The sequence below is a fragment of the Carassius gibelio genome, chromosome B9, assembly GCF_023724105.1.
Source record: "Carassius gibelio isolate Cgi1373 ecotype wild population from Czech Republic chromosome B9, carGib1.2-hapl.c, whole genome shotgun sequence".
NCBI classification, from domain to species: domain Eukaryota; kingdom Metazoa; phylum Chordata; class Actinopteri; order Cypriniformes; family Cyprinidae; genus Carassius; species Carassius gibelio.
In genome coordinates, this window is record NC_068404.1 from 16,572,205 (window position 1) to 16,598,521 (window position 26,317).

Here is a 26,317-nt window from a genome sequence, read left to right on the forward strand (position 1 = left end):
CTTGATAGGGTACTTTTTCTCCATGATAAAAGGCCTATTTAGGGTTTCTCCCAAAACAGTAAATGCAACAAACTAAAACTAAATCGAAGTGCATGTTTGCCATTATGGTACATTTTCCATTTTGATTTTCAAGTCAATTGAATATAATATTTTGTCATTTTTTAAATGTTGCAGATTTATATAGCCAATGAGAATCTATGAAATTGTAACATATTTTTAGACAAAAAATTGTTTTTTATTCAAGGTGCACCCATACACTTTGCCCCATGTGTGCAGGAGCCTTTTACCATAAATGTGTCGTGATTTTAAATCAAAACAAACTTTCTTTACCATTTCTTGTCACAAGTGTCTCCATTAATATTCAGTAGAAAGAAATATATTTTTGACTGTCTAGCTCCATTGTGAAAAAATCAATCATTTCAGACATTACAAATATATATATACATACATACACACACACACACACACAGTTTGTGAATGTTGTGATTTACTTGTTGATATTTATTTTAACTAAAGTAAGAAATAGGAATGCTGTATTAAATCCATTTATAAGTCTCATTTTGTCAACATTTATTCGGTTGTGGTTCACTGAGAGGAAGTGTTTGATTTGACATTTCACAGTCATTTACCGCGTTTTATCACCAGCAGAGGGCCCATTGAAAAGACTTTAGTAAACTGCCAATCTAAACGGCATTTTTGTCTAATCATAAGCGTTTTTATGAACCATATGCTCACAAGTCAATTCGCGTTCGTAATGTTCACAAAAAGACTATTATTATTATTAGCTATAGGCTTAGCCTATAATGTAAAGCTTTATAACTTACCAGATATTTTAGCCAAGGCTTCAAGTGGTGCGAATAAAACCCAGTACAGTAAGTGTGTGTGTGTGTGTGTGTGTGTGTGTGTGTGTGTGTGTGTGTGTGTGTGCGTGTGTGTGTGTGTGTGTCTGTGTGTGTGTGTGTGTGTGTGTGTGTGTGGATCCGTCGGGACGCGCCTCCTCTCGACCTCTGATAGGCGCAGCCGAGCGTCTCATCCGCCTTTTAGGAAGCTTCGAGTTCACAGGGATTCAGCTCGGACGTGTCATGAGTACAGACAACTGAAAGGACACTATTGATATACATGACTCTCTTCGGCTCTTGCCATACAGGGATAAATCTGCCGTGCTAAAAGTTTGACTACAGTCGTTTGAATCATTCTCGGTAAGTGGCCGTAATCTTTTTTATTTGACCTGCTGCGATTGGATTAATGCATGACAGAGCACACCCTTTAAAATCTGAATAATGTCATGTTTTCATCTGTAGAAGAGTTATTTTTGTGTGTGTAAAATGTAAAATGTATTCACTCCACCTTCTGATCCAAACCACAGCTGAAAGATAGTAATCATAGTAAATAACAGCGGCAGCTTGTTTGACAGCGTTGCGTCAAAACTAGAACGCTTGCATTATAATCAATTAGACTGAGCACGCTCGCGCTACACGCTTCTGATTATGATGATTTACGTTCTGAAAATGTTGGGGATCTTAACACATAAAAAAAAAAAAAAAATTATAATATTTAAATATATATATATAAAACAAACAAACAATTGATTGTGATGACAGAACTATTACATTGCCATATAGGCTACTACACGATAAAATAGGCTACGTTTTAAAATGTATAACACACATTTTGCTTTAAAATAATGTAACAATGTTTGTGGATTTTTATGTATGGCTTTAAAAATGCAATATGTATATTTTATTGGTAAAAAATTAAATTTTACAAAAAATGTATTAATGGGGAATTTATGGCCTTATAGGTTATTTAGTTAATGTTCCTTGCATTATTTTGGTGTTTTATGATAGCCTGATGTGTTTTGTCTTTGTGTGAATTACACTGTGCATTTTGATAAACTATAAATTATCATGTGGGCATTTATTGTCCCCCTGTTTCATTCAAGTAAATTCCACAGTGACAAACAGATTAAAATAGCTTAAATGGGTGTATATATTACCATTATATTGTTTATTGACATATAGAAAAGTATAGTACAATTATAAAATATAATATATTTTATACTTTCACAAAATAAGATAATATATATATATATATATATATATATATTGCAGTGTAGTTTGTTGCTTAACAATATAGATGTGTTTTTTAAATTTAGTCTACATTAGTAAGGAGTGTAAGACACAATGCCATTTTCAAAGGTCAAACAAAATGGTCATCCTGTCAAAAGTCATCATTGATATTTGACATTATATAAGTTCAATTAAACATACGAAGGGGTTGAAATTCAGCTCACTGTAAATTGCACTCTTAAATCTGTTCATATCTTTAACACAGTGCTGGCCAAAAAAGCAAGTTATATTCCATTCTCATTAAATGTGTGTATTTTGACGTTCTGTCAAAAGCAAGTGGTGACCTGTCATTCATTGCATTTATAAAAGGTCAGCAATGACCCTCCCTGCCCACCATGAGTTTATGCCAGGAATGTGTAGTGTCATTCATTTGTACTATATTATATGGAACTAATAAGCGATGAAGCGCTCTTACATCTATTAGTGTGAATGCATGCACAACAATGGATCTATAATATTTCATATTAAAATATGCAGCAGGTGCATGGATGCAGCAGTGCATGTTTTTTTTTTTATAGGTATGAGGCAGATTTTATTTGATATGGGTCGATCCCCTGGCTTGATGGAGCGTTGTGTGCTGCTTTGTGTTTGCCATGCTTGTAGGAGTGGTTAATTCAGTGTGTATGTATACACTGCTTCTTTCCATTTGTTCTCTGCATCAATACAAATACGTAGGCTGCTTATTATACAGAATATAATGCAAAAATGTTTTGATTAATGTTTTTTGGCTCACAGTCAATGCCTAATATTGACCAACCATGAAAATCTCATCTTCTCTTTTTAATGACCTTTTTATGAATGTTCCCGGGCTGTTGTTTTTCTCTTTCTAGAGCCGATGCTTAATCTCATTTAGTTGTAATGCACCTGCGTGGGGCTGGAGAAGATAAACGACTCCATGCTCATTTCCACAGTGAGATTTTTCAGTGCAAAAAATAGTCTGAAGCGCTTTTTATCTGTAGTCTGTGCCGAGGTTGTGTGTGTACAGACTCAACACAAGCAGCCAAGGACACAACGGGAAGGAGCAAAATATTCTCACTTAGCAGACAGTGAGAGGAAATCCACAGAGTAATTTATGAGCCAAGCTTCCTTTGAGATTAGACAGGAGAAAATATTTCAACTGAGGTGGAAAGCCCTTTTCTTACCGGTAAAGCCCTGATGACAATTTCAGACAATGCAAAGTCAAAGTTCTGTTGTAAAGCGTAGCATTCACCTTCAAATTCAAGAATATCATGGGAATATTTGTTCACACAACCACTATTACATATTTTGTTTAATTAATTTTACTATGCATTTTTGATCATTTATGCTAAGTATTAGATTATTATGCTTGAAATAATGTCATCATTTATAATTTAAATGTTAAATATATATATATATATATATATATATATATATATATATATATATATATATATATATATATATATATATATAGTGTATACTGTATTTTGATAATAACCATAACTGAGGTTAATATATGATGTGAATGTATAAGTTTATGTTAACTATTGCATAATGCTGATCTAGCCAGTACTGGTTTAAAATCATAAGTACATCTGTAAAGCCATCTTCAGTGTTAAATACACCAAAGCCTATAGTCTGGTCCAGTCAGAAGCAAAGGAAATGCATCGTCTCCTGCAAACATGCATAGGAAGAATGGAATTATAGAGTGATGTGTGTCTAAAGCCCATCTGTGGACGGTCTGGTTTTGTGGTGGGGCTGCAGTCTTGGTTGAAGGGACACGGTCAGAACAATGAATTCAAGAAGAAAATGTTTAAGAAGTGAAAGGGTCCTCACCAGCGTGAAAAATGCATTTGTCTTCGTTCTTAAAATCCCAGTACCCACGCATAAGATTTATCGTCCATTAGTTCTTGGTTCACTTTATCTGGATGGGGGTGGTGTAACTCAAGACAATCTCACACATAGGCTTATGTGATATTTTCTGTAAATATTAACTGAAGAGATTTGCTTCATTATCTGTTTGCAAAGCAGTAAAGCTTAGTAAATATGAGATACAGACTGTAGTTGTAGTTTGTGTTATAAAATAGATGCTCAGGCATGTTTTAGTTTTCAGAAAAGGGTCAGACTTCTTTTATGATTAATTAAATGCGCAGCTAATTAGCAAGTTCTAAGTACAAGGCTTTACTGAAACAATTACAACACTATAGTGACTGAAAGAGTGACAGAAAGAGAAACAAGAGTGCAGAGCTGTTTTGCAATATACATTATTATTATTATTATTATTATTAATAGTAGTAGTAGTAGTATTTTACCCTGACTATATGTCCACTGTAACCTCACAACAAAAGTAAAATATAATATTGGTCAATATATAATTTGTAGTTGTATTAAAATGCTTCATATATCCTATATATTTGTGAACCTCTCTGTGAAATCCAGGCTAAAGTTTCAAAATCTAATTATGAGATACAGTAAAAAGCATCAACGTTTGATTTCAGCCGTTTATTTCACTATGATTTCAATCTTTGACAGAGTCTTACTCAGTCAATATTAAAGATATCAAGGTTACATTTTCACAGAATGTTCTTTACCTTATGAAGGATGATTTTATGTAGAAAACAGTTGATCACAAAAAAAAATGGCTTTAGGGTTTTCACAGATAGGGTCAAATTTTGAATGCAAATATTGTGTTTATACATATCCACAACAGGCCTGAAACTCTCTCTCACTGGCTCTGTTCAATAACTCCATCTGTATTATCCAGCCCTGCTAATAAATGTGATAGAGAAATCTGACATCTTGTTAGTTTGGGTTTGATGGATTAGCTTTACCTGTCAAGCAGTTTGTGGATTCCACTGGGTTTGAGTGAATACTTTCCCTTATAGACACTTGAGACAGGAAGGCCCACATATTTGCATGTCCTCTGACCCCAACAAACAGTTGATCACCTGAAAACACGTTAGAGCCGGGGCAGGTGTTTCTCCAGACAGCCAGCCAGGAAACTGAAAGGTGTTATTTGAGACCTTCTAATGACAAGGGTATAGAAGCATTTCGAGTAATATGGGTCTTTATTACTGATGTATGAGGGTGGCTTTCTGACGGCATGATGCGGGCTGGAGGAATGTCACAGGAATGTTTGATCTGGTCGTTCCGAACCATTGACCAGCTCATTACATGTAACGATGTTACTGGGTGTTGTGCATGAATTTATCTATTCATTTACTCTCTTTAAATAGTTAAACACATGCTAGATGTCAGGAGCATCTTTTTTCTTTAAATAATCTTGTAATACCCACGATATATCACCTTTTTTACCATTGAGTGACCATCAGAGGTCTGATGAAGCGTCGTGGTGGGGGAGGGGGTTCAGTGCTCCATGTGCTGATCGGACCCTCCATTACCCAGAGTGCCATCTCAATGGGGACGGTGAGGCAGAAGACAGAGCGATGGCTTCATCTGACCCCTTTGTTTCCCCTCACCATGTCGAGGAACTTGACAAAGGCTGATGGTCTTTAGATAATGATCCTTCACTTTGGGCCGAATACATAACAAGCGCTGTTCATCGGGGCGTAAGGGAGAATCCCTCAACGCTGGGCATTACTTATGCTCTTTTTGAATTATTTAGCAAAGTTTGTTTAGCGTTAACTGCATGAGTGACCAGGCAAAGATCACTATCCCCGAGTCAATGCTAGTCTGCCTGAGGCGCCTGGCGCTCTTAATGCATCTGTTATTTTTGCATGTTATGCCCCATTATTCCATTATTTACATTTCCAAGTCTTTTTACCATTACCACATGATATATGTATTTTTTATAAGTCACTATGGAGAATATTCTGGTCAGAGAGGACTATGTAAAACTGTGTGGTGTTAAGGAGCTTTTGGCAGATTTTGATTTTAATTAGCTGCTCTTGAACCCCATTTGAATGCTTTACTGAACAGATGTATCCGATTTGTCTTACGGAGGCCTTTTTGCACCCTGTAGTGAAGCTGCTGCCATCTTTTGTCTGCATATGAAGATTTATATGCAGTCTGTTAATACACTTTGTACCAGGATTTGAACAACAAGGCTCATTCAGCTCAGTCAGTGTGTAGTTCAATATCAGTGTAATGAGATATATTTTGAAATGAATTTATTATGAAATCAAGCATTTCGTTCAGCACCTCGTTCATTCATTTATTATTCAACATAGACCGATTAACCTGATCAAAAGGGACAGTGCAGACTTATAAACTGTTCCAAAATATATATATATTTTAAATAAATGCTATGCTTTTGAACTTTCTGTTTATCGAAGAATCCTGAAAAAAATAAATATAATAAAAAGATTTGATTTGTTTGATTTGATCATGATATTGCATTTAGTACTGTAAATGTAACTACTGCCTAGTCTGTTATTTTTGCCATTTCACATTATTTTATGTGTTGTATGTATATGTATGCAGTCAATCCTGCTGTTGTCTTGCAGGGTATACATTTCTTCCTCCTCAGCATCAGCAGCAGATACTTTCTCAGCATGCCTCCAGAGCTTTTCCATTTCCTTTGATCTTTTTTTCTTTCCATGAGAATGCTTGGTTGAATTCTTGCAGATAATTGATATTGCAAGCATATAAAAAAGCATATCATTTAAAAGTGCTTTTAACCTGATGCTTAATAAAAATTTCTGAAATAAATAAATGGTCTACACTGATTTGTATATTCTTGTATATTTCTTTGATATTACTCAATGACATTTTAAAAGTTGAGGTTATTGTCCTTATTGTCATTCCTTGTAAATACAGTCCTGTCATCCCACTTTCCCTGCAGACACGAGTTTCAAAACCTCATGCCTAATTGTAGAGGTTTTACACTGGTATGTTTTTGACTGCCATCTCAAATCTTTCATGTTTACACAACAAAACCATTTCTTTCTTCATGGGTGGATGCTTTCCCCAGGTTGTCTGTTTTGCAAAAACATAGGCATACACTTTTTTTGATTCATCTTATTCCCTTCATTTAGACCTTGAACAGACATAGTGGTGTTATGTTTGGGCAAGTTATGTTACTAATGTTCTTTGACATGGTATTTTGACTGAATCACCAGCTCCTCCAGTGTCAGGTGATCTGAATTTCAATGATGTCTGAACTGTAGATGTTTACATGAAAACATGCACAAAAGCCTTAAAGTTGAGAGCAGAGCTGATTAAACTCGCGGTGATCACGGAGTGTAAAAGTCTTGTTGGGAGAATGTGAGGTTTTTCCATCTGAGCCCCAAAGACAAAAGAGGTAGCAAATCCTTTCATGAACATTCCTAATTAGCCCCCGTTTACCCTTATTCTGTTATGGTTTTGCTGGCCCAAAGTTCAAGGGAATCAGACTTACCCCACCCACTTGGTTTTCTACAGCTGCCACAAGGATATTTTATCCCTTCTTCAGTCCGACCCCCCCACACGCCAAGACATTATTGTATCTGCCCTGCCCTACAAAGAGCTCAAGTCTTTTTCCTAGTTTCAAGCAGTGGATTCACCGAACCCAAGAATGAGAGACTATTGCAGAGTTCATATGATCTAGCAGAATCAGTTAATCCCAAATCTACACAATCAAAACAGATGAATCAATAACTTGTTGAGAAAACATGTCAAAATAGAAAATAATTATTAAAGGGCTAGTTAACCCAAAACTAAAGAATCTGTTATTATGTACTCACCCGGGTTATCATAGTTAACTACTGTGCATCTAATACTGAAACTAAAATTAAAACCATAAAAAAACATCATTACTTGAAATAAAATAAAATAAACATTAACGGAAGTACAGTAAAATATAAAATGGCAGCATTTCGTATTTTAATTGTTTAACTAGATATATAAAAAATAACTAAAACTAAAATAGAAATAAAATGAACTCAAACAATATAGACATTATGGTAGCACTTTAGAATAGGTAACACTTTAACTATGACATTTCTCTCAATAAATTCTTAATTTGATGCTTATTAATAGTTAGTAAGGTAGTTGTTAGGTTTAGGTATTGGGTAAGATTAGGGATGTAGAATAAGGTCAAGTAAAATAAGGCATTAATGTGTTCTTAATTAGCACTAATACATGGGTAATATTCTAGTAATATGCATGCTAATAAGCAACAAATAGGTGTTACCTATTCTAAAGTGTTACCGACATTATATATAAGCATGCAGTGAGACCCTTTGACAAGTAAAAAATTATAATAAAAAATTATAATAAAAAGTTAAGAATTTATAAGAAATTATAATAAAAGTAAAAATCAAACTACTATTTTTTTTTTTTAAATGTATTCTTTATTGGTGCTTCCTTCTGGATTATTACATTAGGACAGCTGTATGACTGACATTTTGACTTCATGTCCACCCAAGAATATTAAAGTGTTATATGAATGAAAATGTATTCCCCCAAACTTAAGCATGCAGCATATGACATTGTGTCATATTAGTATTGTTCCAGCGGTGATCTTTTTAAACAGAGAGCTGATTTTCCATTGTGTTACTCTGTGCTACATGACCGATTCCTTGGATCTTTGAATGTGTCAAGAGACTGAAGAGGGGATTAAAAATTATACAGCTGAACTGGACCACTTCAAACAAATAGTGCCAGATTAGTGTGTGTGTGTGTGTGTGTGTGTGTGTGTGTGTGTGTGTGTGCATGCTTGTAGGATTTCAATTAGCTGGTGTGTGATTCTGATCCAACGTGACTCCTTTGGTTTTGGCCGGGTGCACTATAGGGCACAGGCATTGCTCGATGGCATTTGGCTTTGTTGAGATGGCACTGTGCTCTCTCAAATGAATGGAGATGTGCAGCTTCATCTGTGTTATTGTCCGTTCTTGTCGTATTGTGGCTTTCCAATGAATTTAGCTTTATAATAAACTGTTTTGAATAAGTTATGCAATATTTGTATTTATTTTCTATTCATGGCATAGATAAGGATTGTGCTATTGTAATATCAACCTCTTGTATAATGTTTTGCTTCTAGGTGAATTACTGAGATTCAGGTGTTTGTGGCAGGCTGCTCTTCTGCTTTCACTTCTCAAACCTGTGCGAAATCTGGTCCAACAAGTTCTGGAAGTCACAAGAGAGGATTTGCATTTCTTTCCCTCCATTAATGGGAGCGACTGCATTCACAGGCCAATTCACAACCTGGAGTATTGTGTTTCTGACCTGAGTTAGTCTTACTCACCTGGCAGTGGCTCAGGCAGCAACTCCAGGGCCCTTGTCCTGCTGGGAGCCTCTTTCCTCAGCCGTCAGCCGGTGACCTGCAGTAATGAGATGACATGAATGTGACTGGATGTGTCATGCTGTACAGAGAGGAAGTGAGGCTTTCATTGAGTCATATCACAGGTGCTAAACACTAAAACAAGCACTTTGCTTTAAAAGTAGCATAATACATGCAGCCAAACTACTAATTTTGCATGATTTGGAGTGAATTGTTCTTTTTTTTCAACAATGCCTCAGCCAAAACATCAGAAATTGCGATATAGGTTTAAGCATTTCTTACAAAATAGAAAGAAAAAGAAACTAAACATTACTATTCACATTATTTGTACATGCAATTAAGTGATCAAAAGTGATAGTAAAGACATGCATAATATTACAAAAAAGTTATGTTTTAAATAAATACTGTTCTGTAAATATTAAGCAACACACTTGTTTTCAACATTGATAATAATTAGAAATATTTATTGAGCAGCAAATCTGCATATTAGTATGATTTCTGAAGGATCGTGTGACATTGAAGACTGTTGTAATTACTTATGAAAAATTAGATTTCATATTCATCACAGGTTTCAATTAATTAAAATATATTAAAATATACAATTTTAATACTATTTCACAATATTACTGTTTTCACTGTATTTCTCATTAAATGAATTCAGTCTTTCTGAGCATAAATATTTTAAAAATCATAGCCACCCCAAACATTTAAACGGTTGTATATTTCAACAAATTCAGCATAGTCTTATTTGTTTCTGTTAGTTCATTTGAGCAGAACACATCTGAGACCGAAAGTTTATGCTTAAAGGAATAGTTCACACAAAAATGAAATTTTTCTCATCAGTTACTCTCCATCATGTCGTATCTTTTTTATGCTGAACATAAAAGTGCTTTAATGCAGCATGGTCCTCTTCAACCCTCTCTAAACAACAGAATAGTCTGCTTAAACAAACCGACAACCGCAGTTTCCATTTTCCAGAGCGACTCGCAGGCGTGTATGCTTTGATGACAGCTATTGCTCATGGCAGGCACCTGGCAAAGCTTTAGAGGAGATGGGGCACTGAAGTTCAACCTCAGGCACTTCCTGATTGGTCTGGAAGGTTGCCTTTGAATGTCAGAGTAATTATTATGTGCCCTGTTTGGAAACGGATGTATTTCAATTAAATATATTTGACTGGCATGAGTTGCAGTTGTCATTACTGTGATTAGAATGTCAACGCTTGAAATAAAATTATTCAAATAATTATGAAGAAATTATGATCTCTTATCAACCATGTTCTGTTCTGAGTTGTGGCCTGGGATGAAGCTTAATAGTCTTAAACAGACTCACAAATAACAGATAAAGCTGAATAAGACGACTCTGGTCTAAGGACACCTGTGTGTTGAAACCAAATCCATGTTTTTTTATCAGTAGGATGAATTTTTGTTACTCTAGGCTTTCCTCACTTAACATATTGCCTCTTCGTGTCACAGTCTCATACTGGGGTGATTTTATCAGAGATTCAAATTATTTCACCTGCAGGTATTCTGTATCTTGGCTAAAAATGATGTTAATCAATTTTAAGAACAAATGCAATAAACCTCTTTGCATTGGCTATTTAAGTTTAGATTTTGTTTAGATAGCCAGATAATATATGTTACATATATATCCATCTTTAAAGTTAGATATAGTAGATATAGTTAGATACACTAAATATATTTCACTAAATAATTGAAATAGTTGTCTTTTTTTTCATTTCTTTTGTGAAACAGTGAGCAGTTTTTTCTGCTGCTCTGTTCCATAACATTAAAATGAAAGCAGAGGCTGTCAAGCTCCCAAAATATAAGTAGCAATAAAAAGTAACAGTAACTTATTTATTCTCATAATAAATAACACATTATAGAGGTCACCACATTTATCAAAGGTGTGTCAGATATTAAAATATTAAAAATAGCACAGAGGTCATATGCACTACTTACTGTCAGTGAGTAATTCATATGACTTCTGTGCTATTTTTAATATTTTAATATCTGACACACCTTTGATAAATGTGTTTTTTTCATTTATTTATTTATTTATTGGTGCTTGACTGACCCTGACAGAGTAGCATGAACTCTTATCACCTTTTGTGTTCTTCTGAAGAAAAATGTTTTAGAGGTTTGGAACAACATGAGGGAGAATAAATGATGTCCCAACATCCATTTCTGGATGGACTGTGCCTGTAATCTTTTCTTCTGTCGAAACTACAATTGCACAAATGTGTCATTAAGTTAATTACTTTTAAGTCATTATAACACCTGGCTTTTTCTTTTAAAGATTTATCACCATACATCTGCATCTCTGTTCAGCATCCACATGAATCACATTTCCCCTTGTTATATTCTTACTAATATAATACTGAAAGCCCAGGGGAAAATCCAATTTATTATCTTAAGACTTAACTTATAATAGAGATCACCAGATTTATCAAAGGTGTGTCAAAACATTCTTAAATTGTTTGTTGTCATTCCCAGTTGACAAACAGCTTGTGGGACCAATCTACAGCTAAAAACGAAAACCGATATGTACTTCTGTGTTCCTTTTCAATACCGCTTTAGACCTTCAGCGGTGAAAGCGGATCACTTTGAGGAAACCTGATGCTCTCTAACATGGCTGTGCTGTGCCACTCTGCATTGTCTGAGAGGTCAGGAGCTACACAGCAGCAGGAGCTCAAGGCTGCCCGGTGTCGGTCTGTTGAATCATTTTTCTGAGACCAGCATGGCTAACACAATAAACACGAGGAAATCTGTTTTTCCCGCCTTAAACAGGAAAGCCATTAAAATCCTACTGGACATGTATCACTTTAGGGACTCCTATCAGTTACAGTCTCTAGTAGTAGCCTTCTAATACATTGATTGCACCGATTTCTGTTGACTTTGAATGGATGCAGAGAAAAAAAATAAAATTGATTACTATTATTATTATTTTAGTTTTTATATAAAATACAGTTCTAAGGGTTTGGGTTTTTTCTCATCTGTGTTCACAGAGATATGCTGGGATTGTTGCTCTTGATTAAAGGGGAATTACTTGCTAAATCAAAGGAGGGTCAAATCCTTATTAATGAAGCACAGAAAGTACCAAAAATTGCCTATGCTTTGAAGATGTGCTTTCTCGCCTTCCAGGTTCAGATTTGTAAGTGAATGAACTGATGGAGATGGGAAAAACTTAAAAATACTTTTCTGCTGGTTGTCTTCATTTTATATTAAAAGTCAATGAGCTGCTTTGGTCTGGTATGCTGTAAATTAACCAAATATCTTCTGAAAAGAGTGCTCTGATTCGCTGATATACCTGATGACTAAAATATAATCTCATAAACTTTACAGCAGTTCTTCTTTACAAGAAAAGTGGGGTCCATTTCATTTACAGTTTTTTTTTTTTTTTTTGGTTGTTGAAGGATATTTTTTACTTCATGTTGAAAGTAAATTGAATAGCTTTCTCATGCTTGGATTTATGAGTCAGCTTTTTTTCCCATGGGGAATTCAATTTGTGAGTTGTAAACAGAGTTAGGGAAATTGATTCACCAAAAAGAATGGATTGATTACTGGCTGGCTCGCCATCTGACTTGCTGAAGAAAGCACACAAAGCTTTTTAGTCAAGCACTTCTGAAAAATGTGTAATCTGCCCCAGCTTTCGTTTCAGTAATGTAAACCACACAGCACTGTGTTTAAGCCATGTGCTTTTCTCCAGGCTTATTTTAGGATTTCTGTTGAACAAGTATCACACCAAAAAACAGCATAGATCCTTCTCATATTTCAACCTTTGTAAATTTAAATATTAAATATTTAAATGAACATACATAGTGGAAATGAAATTTATATTAGTTTTTACTTTTAAGTAAAAATGCTAAACATTATTTTTTTTTTAGGCAAATGTTAAATAAAATCTATTAAAAATATCCCACGTGAACATTCTTATCCAATGAATCTGATCACATTTAATAGACTATAAATATATAACTATCCATTTTGTGGTGTTCGTCAAAGATGTCATTGTGAGCATGGCATTCAGTAATTGAAAACAATGGATGAGTGTTTGTTCTGCTGCCAAAAACCAAAGCGAACGGCTAAGAGGGTCACTGTTGCTGAGGGCAGGACACTGGCAGACTGCTGACATTGTCACTGATATAATGAAGCACTTGCTGGAATAACAAGCATGCCTCTTTGTGCCCGGTGTTCTGGAGAGGGATAACACTGCTTTTGAACTGATTTAATCCTATAGAGTTTCCTTTCTATCTTCAGCAGCTGTTTCTCTAATCCCTTTAGTGCCTATAGTTAAGTTGTTTCGTATGACCCTGGTAGTATGTTTTCTGAAGAAATGGTTGTTTTGTTCATCAGGTGCCGTGTTGGATCTGGATACCTGCTCATGTGAGTTTTCCTCCAGCTATGGAACCCTGGCCTCTCATGGCCTGGGGCCTGATGCTGACCGCCATCATCAAAGTGGTTCAATCGAGGGACTTCACGGAAAAAGATATTATTTTTCTCCATCCCTCAAGTAAGTATTTCTTCTTAGATTCTGCCAAAACCTTGAAGATAAAATGGATATAATTAATGTTTTTCCTGGGTTATTTGGAATAACAAAAGAGTCAGAAATCAGTTCTATAGATCCTTTATGGGGTTCTAGATTTTATATTGTGTCCTAATAGTTGGTTTTCCAGGATGTATCAGTGGTTGAGCATCAGGCCAGTGATCCGTAGCTAAACTCAGTGTCTCAGCTGACATACCGGCTGGGTTAAGATCCCCCACCCTGACACTCATGGATTGCCCATCATCCCTCCTGATGCGAAATCAGTTGTTTATAGCATGTGGCATCAGCCATGGCACCATGGGACAGTGTACTGTAGCCTATTCTGCCCGAGATTTTCTACTTTGAGTCTAATTTGATTTGTGTCTTGAAATGCTTAAAATGGCTGTTATGCTCATTAAATATACATCAAATAAACTTAATCAAGTAATTAACAAACATGAATGTGGTAGCACTTTAGAATAGGGAACACTTATTCACCATTAACTAAAACTTTTCCCTCATTAAATTCCTTATTTGGTGCTTATTAATAGTTATTAAGGTAGTTGTTATGTTTAGCTATTGGGTAAGATTAGGGATGTAGAATAAGGCATTAATATGTGCTTATATGCATTCTAATAATCAACTAGTTAAGAAAAAGTTTCTTATTCTCATCAAGGCTGTATTTATTTGGAAATACAATAATAAAAGAAAACCTACCATTACAATATATTATGACAATTTAAAATAATTGTTTTCTACTTGAATATATAAGTGTTGAAAATAGCTGGGCTGTAATATATTTGTGGAAACCAAGATGCTTTATTACAGGATTATTTGATGAATATAAATTAATTCATGTATTTACTTTTGATCAGTTGACCAGTCTTTGACTTAAAACATATATAGATATACAGTATTTGGATAAATACAAATATAAGTTGTATGATACAGCACATATATACAACTTACATAAAAACAAATACTTTGGAATGTATATTAGTGAAAGCAATAAGACTTTCTGAACATTTTCCATTTAGAAATGGAACCAGAATCATTACATTCCTCATGGTTCCCATTCCTATTCTTCCTATATATATATATATATAATATATGTATATATATATATAAATATAGGTAAAAACTGATAGCCTGAATGCACTGTAAATCGCTTTGGATTAAAAAAAAAATTAAAAAATGTAATATATATATATATATATATATATATATATATATATATATACATGTGGTAATGTTCAAGTACAATTTGGCTATGATGAGAGAGACTGGAGGTTGGTTTCAGTTCTGTTGAATGAATTAATCTCTGAAATCCCAAACTCTTTCATCACAGTGAGCAGGACCTCCCAAAATCCTTTTAGCTGTGTGCCGACTCACCAGTGTGCAGCTGGAGATATCCGTATCTGCTCAATGTCCCAGCGGGGATTGAGAGAGAGAGTGTGTGTGTGTGTGTGTGTGTGTGAGAGAGAGAGAGAGAGAGAGAGGTTAAAAGAAATCAGTTCTTATGAGATCCCAATATAGTTATGTACTAGCAGCGATTTTGTTACCTGCTGATATCCAGCTGTTGCATATTGATGAAGAGGTTTTATTATGATGATGGAGTTCATTTTGTTTTATCACTGCAGAGGGCAAGTGTGGATTTACAACCACATGAGATCATTCAGAAAACAAAACACACTCCAGCTGCTTAGCATAGTTAAGACTACTTTACAATGAGTGCTCACAAACACAACAGAACGCTATCAAAAATAAGCTCATTATAAAAGCTGAAAAACTCAAAAGCATGTTTGCAATCAATTATGTTACAATTTTTTTTGTTTGTTTTCTTCTTTTTTGACATCAAAAATTAAACACCCAAACAAGACATGCATATTGAATTAGCTGGGGGGGGTAATGTATCATTTTATAATTACATAGACACCCGATGGCTGTAAATGTGTCTCTGACTGTTTATGTCTCACTGTTGTTTTAACTAAAATGTTTCTCTCAGCCCTTTAAATCTGTGCTGTATCTAAGAGAGGTTATAGTCAGTTGTATCATTGCATTAATTATTGAGTGACCACTTTTATAAGAGTCACAAGAATTTGGGGGAGGTAACAGAAAAAGTGTAGGTCAAAAGCTTTGCGTATACAGAGTTATTTAGAGACTAAAGAAGTAATAACAGATCAGGGCTTTCCGGATGAATGAATGAATGAATGAATGGTCTGTTTGAAATGGTCACTTGATCAGATTCTCAAATGTTTGCTGGGTGAGGTCAACACGAGGTTTTTCTTCTTAAAACTTCAAAACAAAAACAAAAAAAAGAGACAGATTTTTCTGTTTCTATATAATCTGATTGAGGAGCTCCAGAAAGAGAAAAAGCACACTGTATTCCCAAGAGCTTTTTTCACCTAAGAAATGACAGCTAAATGCTTGTGAAAGAGCACTTGATTAGATTGTGTCTCGTTCTGTATGCCAGATGATTTTCAACAGTGAAAATAATAGGAAATGTTTTTTGCGTACCTTATCATGATTTCATGAATTATTTCTGAAAATTAGTGTAATAGCTTCTGAAATTCATCTTTGCTGTGACAGGAATAAATTAAATTGTAAAATATAATAATAATGAAAAATAAAGTGTAATAATATTACATTTTTTATATAACTGTTTATAATGTATTAATTAAAATATATTTTTAAAATGAATTGATACAATTAATACTATTAAAAAGTGCCACCTTGGTGAGAATAAGATGCTTTCAAAAACAAACAATGACAACACCAATAAAAAAAAAAAAAAATGTTTCACATAATACAGTTTTTCTCAGTCGCTTTGGTACATTTCTCTAATCATTCTTGAGATTTGCAAAACAGTAAGTGCATTTCTCAAAACAACTCGTACAAATATCAAAACACAATGGATGACCTGCAAAAGCCAGTCTCTTGCTCAAAATCCTTAGTTCATCTCTCAAAAATAAATATCTGTGTCAATGAACATGTCAGTGCCATCAGAATGACAAGTCCTTGTGTCATAGTTTACGGATAAGACAGTCAAATTGCTTAGTCATGTTGTCAATTTAACAGTGGAGGGATGTTCTGATGTAAACTACTGTATTGAACAGTATGCCATATGCTTATGTATGCCATATATCCATTTCAAAACTACACATTTACACATTACTGTTTGTGGGATGTTGATTGAAAGAGACTGGATAGAATTCCCAGTTACACTTTTACTAGTGGTCTGACCAAAAAAAATAAAAAAATAAAAAATACTTTTACAATGCCATTGTGATATAGAAAAGGAAATATGGGAACAAAGATGAAAATAATTCCATTTTCAGAATTTGTAACTCTTGTGTTGTCCTTTGTCTATACAGTATAAGCTTTCCTACTGAAGATTCATGAGATGAACCTTTGAGCTATTTCAGAGAAATGGTTTATCATTGGTTTATCATCTACATTCTCTTCATTAGTAAAGATTAACTTGCACAATTCATGCCAAATTGACAAAACATCTAATAATAGTGTGTAAAAATACAAATAAAAAGTGTGCTTGGCAGTTTATGACAACTAGATTAACCATTTTGCATTTAATGACTTATACTATGAACTAAAGACTAGATGTTTTGGGGGGTAAGACTATTGCACAGAAAACTGTATAATACATTTTGAGCAACATGACATTAGCAACTGATAATGTAGGAAACCGCAGATAAATGTGCGTAATCAATTGCATGAATGTACAATAGCAATCGCAACTTGTTCAAAAGAATGAGAAACTGGTTTTATGATGTGTATTAATGACTAGATGATGTGGAGGTTGTACAAGTAGTTTTGAAAATTTCATTTCTGTTTTGAAAAATGCACCAAAGTGACTGAGAAAAACTGTAATATGCAAGTTTCACCAAAAGTTTTGCCATTACCAATAATTTCTTTTAATGTTGTTTATTATACATGTTTCCCCAGCAACTCCATATCCAGGAGGATTTAAATGTTTTACTTGTGAAGATGCACTTGACAACTATGAATGCAACCGCTGGGCTCCAGATCGCTACTGTCCACGAGGTACCAGCATCTCCATTACGTCCTCTGACAGACCCATCATTTCATTTCATCTTGCACTGTGTATCCTGAAACAAAAGTATTTCTGTCATTCTGTGAAACAACAATTTTTATTAAGGCACAATCTATCAATCTATCATGAATCAGTGATGGTGCGTTTAAATAGTCAAAGCACAGTGCTGTTGAAGTGCATTCATTGAATGCTCAGATAATAACTGAATAAGATGCAGCTGGGTCAGTATGTTTCAGGACCTGCTTTGCCCACGAGTTGCTCCATATGTATTCAGTTCATGTTTTTGCTGTGAATAGCCTTCCATATAAGGAGGGCTCTGTGCTGTGTCGTGTCTGATTTACAGCGGTGTGTTAATGACCCAGGAGCTGTAACCCCTTACAGACATTCATTCCTTCAGTTAAGCACATGCTGCTGCAGAACATCTGCACATTTGCAGAGAATGTATATATTTCCAGGAATGCTCAAATATGGTTGTGTTCAGTGTTTCCACATAGTTCTTAAATATGGTGCAATATTATGTTACTGTAAGACTCACACTTCAAGGGCACTTTTTAAAGATTTTTAAAGTGGCTGAGGGCGAGTTCTGCAAAAAAAAAAAAAAATCCCTTGAGGAATATTGCTTTTTCACTGAAATCTGACTCCTTTATTAGATAGAAGTGAAAGCTTTCTTTTGTGATGTATACTGTATGTCCTTGAGAAAACTAAGTAAAGCCCCTTTGTAACTTTTAGAGAGCAGATATTGCTACACACAACATAAGATGAGCTGGGATGGAAACACAGTGTCGGTGACAAAGCGTTGTGTGGCGCTGGAAGACTGTCTTGAAACAGGCTGCTCTGAGATGGACCATGAAGGAAACAAGGTGAGATACAACTCACATCTCATCAAGAAACTTTTGTTTCAGACCAAACACATCCAGTTTTCTGCTGAAATCTATCCACGTTTATCTTCTCATCTCACTTCACACAGTGTACTTGAAGTGATCTTAAAGAAAACACGTGGAGGGGTTGATAAACACATTTGTGAATAGTTCTGCCGCCTGTAAGACACTAAACTCTTTAGTTAATCCATTTATCCTCTCAAGTGATTTCGCTGCAGATGCGATAAAGTTGTGCATAAAGTTATGCTGCCGTCTCTCAGTAATCCTTCTTTGAGTAATCCTTGCTGAAAGGTGCGCCCGGTCACTCCCTGAACTCTTTGTGTCTTACCTTTTACCTCTAGCACAGGACAGGAGTTATGCAGAGGGCAGGGGGCAGATGTGAGAAGGCCAGATTGAGAGATAAATGCGCTGTAAAGATGCCACAGCTACGCTAAAAGGGAAAATTTAGAAGCCGAAGGTTCATTCTCAGGTTAAAAAGGTTTCATTTATTTGTGTTTGTCTGAAGTGATTTTTTTCTCTGTAGGTAAACTTGAAATAATGGCTGTTTAGTGTTTATGTTCAGACGGGTGATGTTGAGCCTTTTATTACAGTGCAGCACTGTACTGACACTCTGGCCTAATCTGAAGTATGCTATTAAACTTCAGCAACTGATTCAGCCCAAAACACTTAACACTGAGGAGTTGCTGTAAATATTTATGAAACATTTAAGAAATTTGAGACTAAAATGTTTCCCATCTCCAACGTGAGTTCACTCCAGAATTAAGATTTCCTCATGATTTACTCACCCCCATGTCATCCAAGATGTTCATGTATTTGTTTCTTTGGTTGAAAAGAAATGGAAGATTTGAGTTTGAGGAAAACATTTTTTCTTCATACAGTGGACTTTAATAGGGACCAATGGGTTGGAGGTCCGAACTGTAGTTTCACTTCAGCTTCAGAGGTCTCTACACGATCCCAACAAAGGAATAAGGGTCTAGCGAAACAACTGTTCAATGTTAATGTATAAACTTTTAAACCACAAATGCTCATCTTGCACTAGCTCTGCGCTGCGTGTCCTCGACTTCATGCATTGAGTGAATAATCTGTCAACAAAACTTCAGAGGAAATGCGCTTCCCGCAAAACAGTTAAGAGATATATACCCAAATTTGTGGCCATGTTTTATTATTTTGTTCCCTCGTTTTAATTAAATCATGGCCATTATATGTACTAATTCGTCCACTTGTTTTAATGTAGTTACATTTTGGGCGACAAAATCATAAGTTGTTACAACATCATTTTAATTTGTGGCCACATTATTTTCTTTTTCCCCGCTTGTCATTAGAGTAACTTAATGTTTTTCATTTAACACTTTGGCAAACGATCACTTTCTTAATCTCTGCTTATTTATCATTTGTTTTTCTTTATGCAGGTGTGCACATCCTGTTGTGAGGGGAACATCTGTAACATGCCCCTCCCACGAAACGAGACTGATGCCATCTTTGCTACCACGTCTCCTATTAACGCCAGCATTCAGCCAGCACAGAGTCCCACGCTGCTGCTCTCTGTCTGTATCATCAGCCTGACGCTCCACAGTATTAACTGAGACAATCATCCGGAGTGGAATAAACCTTAACAGCAGTCAGTTAGGAAACCGTCGTCAGCTGTGGGCTTTACCTTTCTCAAAATGAAGTGTTAGCTCTTGGACTTTTTATTTCCTATGAATACATTTTTATGAATCATATACTAATGTTTGGTTTGGCTCAAGCTGAGTGGTTTTTCGTGATGGATGTGGGATGGGGATATTTATGGCAAAACTGACACAAACCTGCACATTTTCTTGTTTCGCGTTTTATACGTTTGTATAGATATATTTATTTTTTTATCATCCGTTTTTGTAGGAAGCTGAACTGTTGACTATGAACATATTTTTCTGGGGGGGGGTCAGGCTACATGAGTTTTCCAGCCAGCCCTCTCATTGTTCGAGTATTCTTGTCATCATGGAAAAGGGCTTGGCACCTATAGGATCCAAGTTCAGCGTGTCATCCAGCATTCCTCGCTCCTATAAAAAGAACATTCTCTGTTTAGTTTTGCACTGTGTATTTGTGTCATAATGCAAGCACTTGTGTACAGATTGCCGTGTGGAAGTGGAGTGACTAGCATTGAACATCTATATAGCCTACAGTGGAGGGCTTTAATATTATGATATACATATGTATGTTCCTACACATTTGTCGGTCCATTGTTGTGTACTGTAATATTTCCTAATCAGAATTCCTGGCTGACTGTGTAATCAGCAAAAAAGTGTTGAGTCTGCAGCGACAGTGTTATTTTTTTCAGGCGTTATGATTTGTTTAGGCGATGTGCCCGGCTGTAAATGAAGCTATTTCCCGTTTCTTCTCTGTCTTTTGTTGAGTTATGAAAAGGATTGTAACATTCACTGAATCATTTTGTTTAAATCAGTACAACATAAAGGGCAAGGTGATCACAGAAGGGCTGAAAACCTTTACTCAGGTAATTATGGACCAGTTAGTGCCAGTTTAGAAACACCTTTATCCTGAGTAGACCCGGCCGAACAATCTGAGCTTACATGCGTTAAACATGGCTCTGAATGTGCTCTCATTAGCTCCGATTTATAACATTGTGTACATAAAAAGGTTTTTTAAAATCAGTTTTTACTCTCATCTTTAATATAAAAAAATAATAATACAGATTTGAAATAGGGTTGCATGAACTTTTTATACTTACAAAATTGTGAATGCTGCATGCCATCGTGTGCCAAGGCTACTTATAAATGTAGATATTTTTTTCTACGCTTGTTTGTAATATCCCTGTATATTCTTGTGTACATAATTTTGGATGTGTTTTTAAATCACACCTCTGGAGTACATCGGTAACACTTGTGTGGTCTCTTACCTGTGTTGTATGTATTCAGTTGAAATGTTTACTGATGTTTTGTTTACTGATAATAAAATAAATATTAATTAAGTTTGTTTTGGCTAAAATACACACGTCATGATTCAACAAGACAAAATCAAATGAGTTTGTCAGTGTTCTCTTCAAATAATGCTTGCATTGGATATTCACACAAAATATATTTCTGTTTTCTTAAATTAAAATTTTCCATTCAACCCTTACATCCACTGTCCATTTTCCACTCAAAAAGGAAAGGTAAAGCTAAACTTTCTCAATTTAGCACACACACACATAAAATAATAATAATAATAATTGTGTGTATATATATATATATATATATATATATATATATATATATCTAATCTAGATCATATTTTATTTATATAATTTATTTTTTACATTTATTTTAATATGAAGTCATACCCTAAACACCTCAATTAGAGCTGGTATATGTATAAGTATCTAGCTCCAGTGGTTTATGTCACTCAAATATTGACTAGACAGGTTTACGTCTTATTTTATGAGTTTTCAGATTTATGTTGGAGTTGTGGATGTTTGAAATGGGGCAGAGAAGAGGAAACAACTCTCATTAAACCCAGTGCCAGAGGTCAAAGGTGAACACCCACTGACCTTTTGGGCACTTCTTGTTTCACAAATGGACTACATGTTGAAAATGAAGTCCACCTTATGGATGTTTTTAGTAACAATCAGCTGTTGTGATAGCAGAAAGATACAGTTCTGTAACATAACGTTGGCTTTATCAGAGAAAAGGGATAATACAATACAACAGAGTAGCTGCAGGGTTTTAAATGCATTTAAAAGGAATTGAATAAAAACAAAGAAATAAAAAAGACATTTCGACAGACGTTCAGATAAGTTTCCAAATCAAAACAAAAGCTCCCTTCATCTTCTTGCTTTAGTAATCCAGTTTCTCGGCTCATTCCCTGCCGATACAAAGTCGTATTTCCGCTCTAGAGCTGACTTTCCAGATGAGCAGTAACATGTTTTTAATGATCGAGAGCTGTTGAAGGTTGGGTTTCAGGTACCTGGCCTGGAGTCCAAAGAATGACCCTCATTGTTGGAGGGCATGGCAGCATATCCTGTTCAGTACGGTCATGCCGAGCTTTGGGATAGATTGAGCAGCAATGGAAACAAACGCAGGCCTTTCTTTACTGTGGGAACATGCCAACTGTCTGTGTTCTGCATGACTGAGCCACACGTAAAAATATAGGTTTAATATTGCACCCGATAATAAGGCAGTTGTTTATAGTGATTTTAGAATAGACTGCTCATAACAATGATTACTGGTACAGTTAAATGTATACTGGTCAAAGGTTTTGAATAATAAAGGTTTTTATTGCTTCATCTCATGCTTAACAATGCTGCTTTCATATTTTGGAATATTACAATTTAAAATAGTTTATTTATTTATTTATTTATATTTAAAAGTAAATGATGCCTTTTCAGCAGCCATTACTCAACATGATCCTTCAGAAATCATTCTAATATGCTACACTTTTTCAGGATTTTGTTTAAGGGTGGGAAGTTCAAAGAACATCATTTATTTGAAATATAAATCTTTCATACAAATTATAAATGGCTTTATTGTCACTTTTAAACAGTTGAATGCATCTTTGCAGAATAAAAGTATTTTTTAACCCTATACATACCCCAGCATTTTGAATGTTAATGTATCATGGTGTTCCCCAAAAAAAATATTAAGCAGCAAAAAAATGTTTTAAGCATTGATAATAACAAAAAATATGTATTGTGCACTGAACCAGCATGTTAGAATTTTAACAATTTCACATTTTTGCTGTCTTCAAAGTATTTTGGATTAAATAAAAGCAACTTTGGTGAGCATAAGAAATAAACACATATTGTACCCACACACACAAATGAAGCTTTGACCAAATGATTGACTGACCAGATGACTGAATAAATCATGCATGCTGAACGAAATGTAACTTTTGGTGTGTGAATACGCTATCAGTTTCCAGGACAGAGTGGAGACAACAACAGATAAGTGTGAAATCTGTCTTCAGAGGAAGACGGAGACAGTGGGAAAATCTCACAGGACAGACTGCTGCAGTGGGATGGGAAGACCTGAGAGAAGTGCACAATCACAGCTTCAGCTTCACCATGATGACAGACCCAGGGGAATAAAGACTCAGGATACACCAAAATAGGAATTATCAATCCTAAAAATAGCTTCTGGTTCAAAAACCAGCACTGCAAGAAGCACTGACAAAAAGAGTGACCAGGGCAGAAACAAATGGACAGATCTAAAAGAAAAACTTTTATATCAAATTATAATTATTTGCTCTAAAAAGTATAAGCATTTGAGCCTAATCAATAGTGAGCCCCATCAACTGTTTGCTAAAGTCTAATAAGGTTGTTTCTGAAGATCCAGCTGTTTTGTGCATGTAGCTGCAGCTCTCACTCATTATGAGTTTTCTAATTCATTCTGATCCGAGTCTAATTCAATGAAATTCCAGCAGAGAAAAGCCTAAAAGGATTAGGAGTCAGAATACGCAGCGCTGAATGAACATGCACACATTATGTCTGGCATTGACCAATGGCTGTTCGGTCCAAATACACAGACTCTGAGCTTCTGAGTCAACAAAACTCGATCTTTAGGAACAGGTCAACTTGAAAAGTTATGACCACAAAAGATACGGTGCTAAAATACCTTCCGTTGTTTGCCCAGTGCAGAGAAAAATCTTTAACGGTGTGCATCTCTACATGACCAAGCCAATGTAAATCTGAGCAGTTTTCTAAAAACAGGAAAGTGTTGGCAGATAAGAGTGGGAAAGTTCCATTGTCTGAACAGACCTCTGACACCAGGTTTCCCTTTGCTTTACAGACCTGGCGCTGGCTGCTGTCACTTTACTAACAGGAGACACAGCACCCCCCACCCAACTCACACCGATTTTCATTTATGCAGATATACTTTCATTTCTTGTGTTTGATTTCTTTGTCTTGACTCAATTTGAATTGCTTAGTCCTTCCTTGTCATTCATGCTTCAATACATTTTTCAGCATTACTCAAAAATATGCCTTCTCATTCTAGTTATTTGCTGGGAATTTCCAATTTCCATCAATCATCTGACAATTCTTGACAATTGTCGTTGTTGTAATTACTAATGCACATATATATTTACCAAAAATTCCAGTTCACATTTCTTAAAAATCAAGGATTTATCTTTCAGATATAACAGGACCTTTATCCAATTCATAGATCTATAAACCAAATATAATTTCTTCAACAACAAAAAAAAGAAACCCTGTTCTTAGAGGACGTGGGGTCGGTAGGGCGGGGGTTTGTTTGAATAATTTATTTCTCATGAAAAGCAACAAGATGGCTGACCTAGATATCTAACCCCAATTAAAAATGTATGATCCTGACTTTCTCCTTTGATTTGAATCATTGCCCCAATGCAAGTTTATGAATATATATTTCATATTTATACCACAAGAAAATTATTTTATTTATGTAAATAAATGTATTTAATTAATGTGTTATTTTACCCTGCTTAAAAAGTTCAAGCAGTGTGAATGTTGCTTAATGTGTTAACACTCAACTAAAGACTAACTATACATTTTGGGCATATTACTAGGATAAGAGTTCAACGATAGCTCACATTTAGCAGCAACAATAAAAGAAAAGCTGTGAGATCAGAGACATTTAATAACACTGTCTGTCTCAAATTTGATCAACTATTTTTTTTTTTTTTTTTTTTTTTTTTGTTTAACAGGCAAGTACTTATACAGCAACCAAAAAACAAACACAAAAACCTTTTTGTTTTGCATTATATATACACATGAAACACAATGCTATGCAATTTTGAAACAAAGTTGAGACATAGAAACAGATGCCTCACAACACAAAGTTCATTTATAAATTTAAACTCTGTTCTTTTAGATTGATAAAAGGACAAGCTGACATTATAATCATATCGTTAATGAGTTGTTCAGTTTGACAGTTTGAATTCAGTGAAACGGGAAAGAAACCAGGAACTAAGTTTTAGCAAGACAATTACATCTAATTGATAGCCATGTCAATCAGACAGACATGGGGTGATGACTGCTGTCTCTAAAACATGTCACCATCCACACACAGCTTTGATCAACCGCCCTCTTTGATTCCTGCACACATCATGACAGGACTTAAATATCTTAAACCAGATCAGATGCTGCTTACCACTGGAAGAAAACCACAGTACAGTATATTCAGATTCAATGCATGCACTAAGATGTTCTATGAAAAATTGAAAAACGATGTAAGCAAATGATCATTTCTAATATAATGCAAAATATTTAAATAAACACTTTATAGCTTTTATAGAATTTTTGTGTGACTTTGTGTCAAGGAGAGATCAGCGGTAAGAGCCACATGATTCAATTGACTGACAGGCATGAGCTAATGAAGAGTGCAGAACTGTCTGCAGTAATGCTAGTGTCAGAGTTTAAAGAAGAATGATTACAGTCCATCTGTTGTGCGTTTGAATGAATTCTAATGACACCCGTGAGACACTGACAACAGCAGCTGCCAGCTTTGATCGCTTTAGGCTAATAAGGCCACAATATCCACCATAAAGGTTAGAGACTAAAATCCAGAAAGATAATTCACTGAACCTT

At 35.1% G+C, this 26,317-nt stretch overlaps 1 protein-coding gene across 1 annotated transcript; it reads left to right on the forward strand.

The window, feature by feature from the left end:
• Positions 1-1,032: 1,032 nt before the first annotated feature.
• On the forward strand, positions 1,033-21,748 carry lypd6 (LY6/PLAUR domain containing 6). Its single transcript, XM_052564739.1, has 5 exons — positions 1,033-1,199; positions 13,665-13,821; positions 17,797-17,895; positions 18,635-18,765; positions 20,193-21,748. The coding sequence occupies exons 2-5, from the start codon at positions 13,713-13,715 to the stop codon at positions 20,364-20,366; spliced, it is 513 nt and encodes a 170-aa protein (XP_052420699.1). The 5' UTR covers positions 1,033-1,199; positions 13,665-13,712; the 3' UTR covers positions 20,367-21,748.
• Positions 21,749-26,317: the final 4,569 nt, after the last annotated feature.

What these genes read in the sequence shown, in the direction of transcription:
- lypd6 (XM_052564739.1), top strand. Translation starts at nt 13,713, where the DNA reads ATGGAACCCTGGCCTCTCATGGCCTGGGGCCTGATGCTGACCGCCATC. An exon ending in AGATCGCTACTGTCCACGAG is followed by an intron (nt 17,896 to 18,634) that starts GTACCAGCATCT and finishes TGTAACTTTTAG; the next exon opens with AGAGCAGATATTGCTACACA. An exon ending in TGGACCATGAAGGAAACAAG is followed by an intron (nt 18,766 to 20,192) that starts GTGAGATACAAC and finishes TTCTTTATGCAG; the next exon opens with GTGTGCACATCCTGTTGTGA.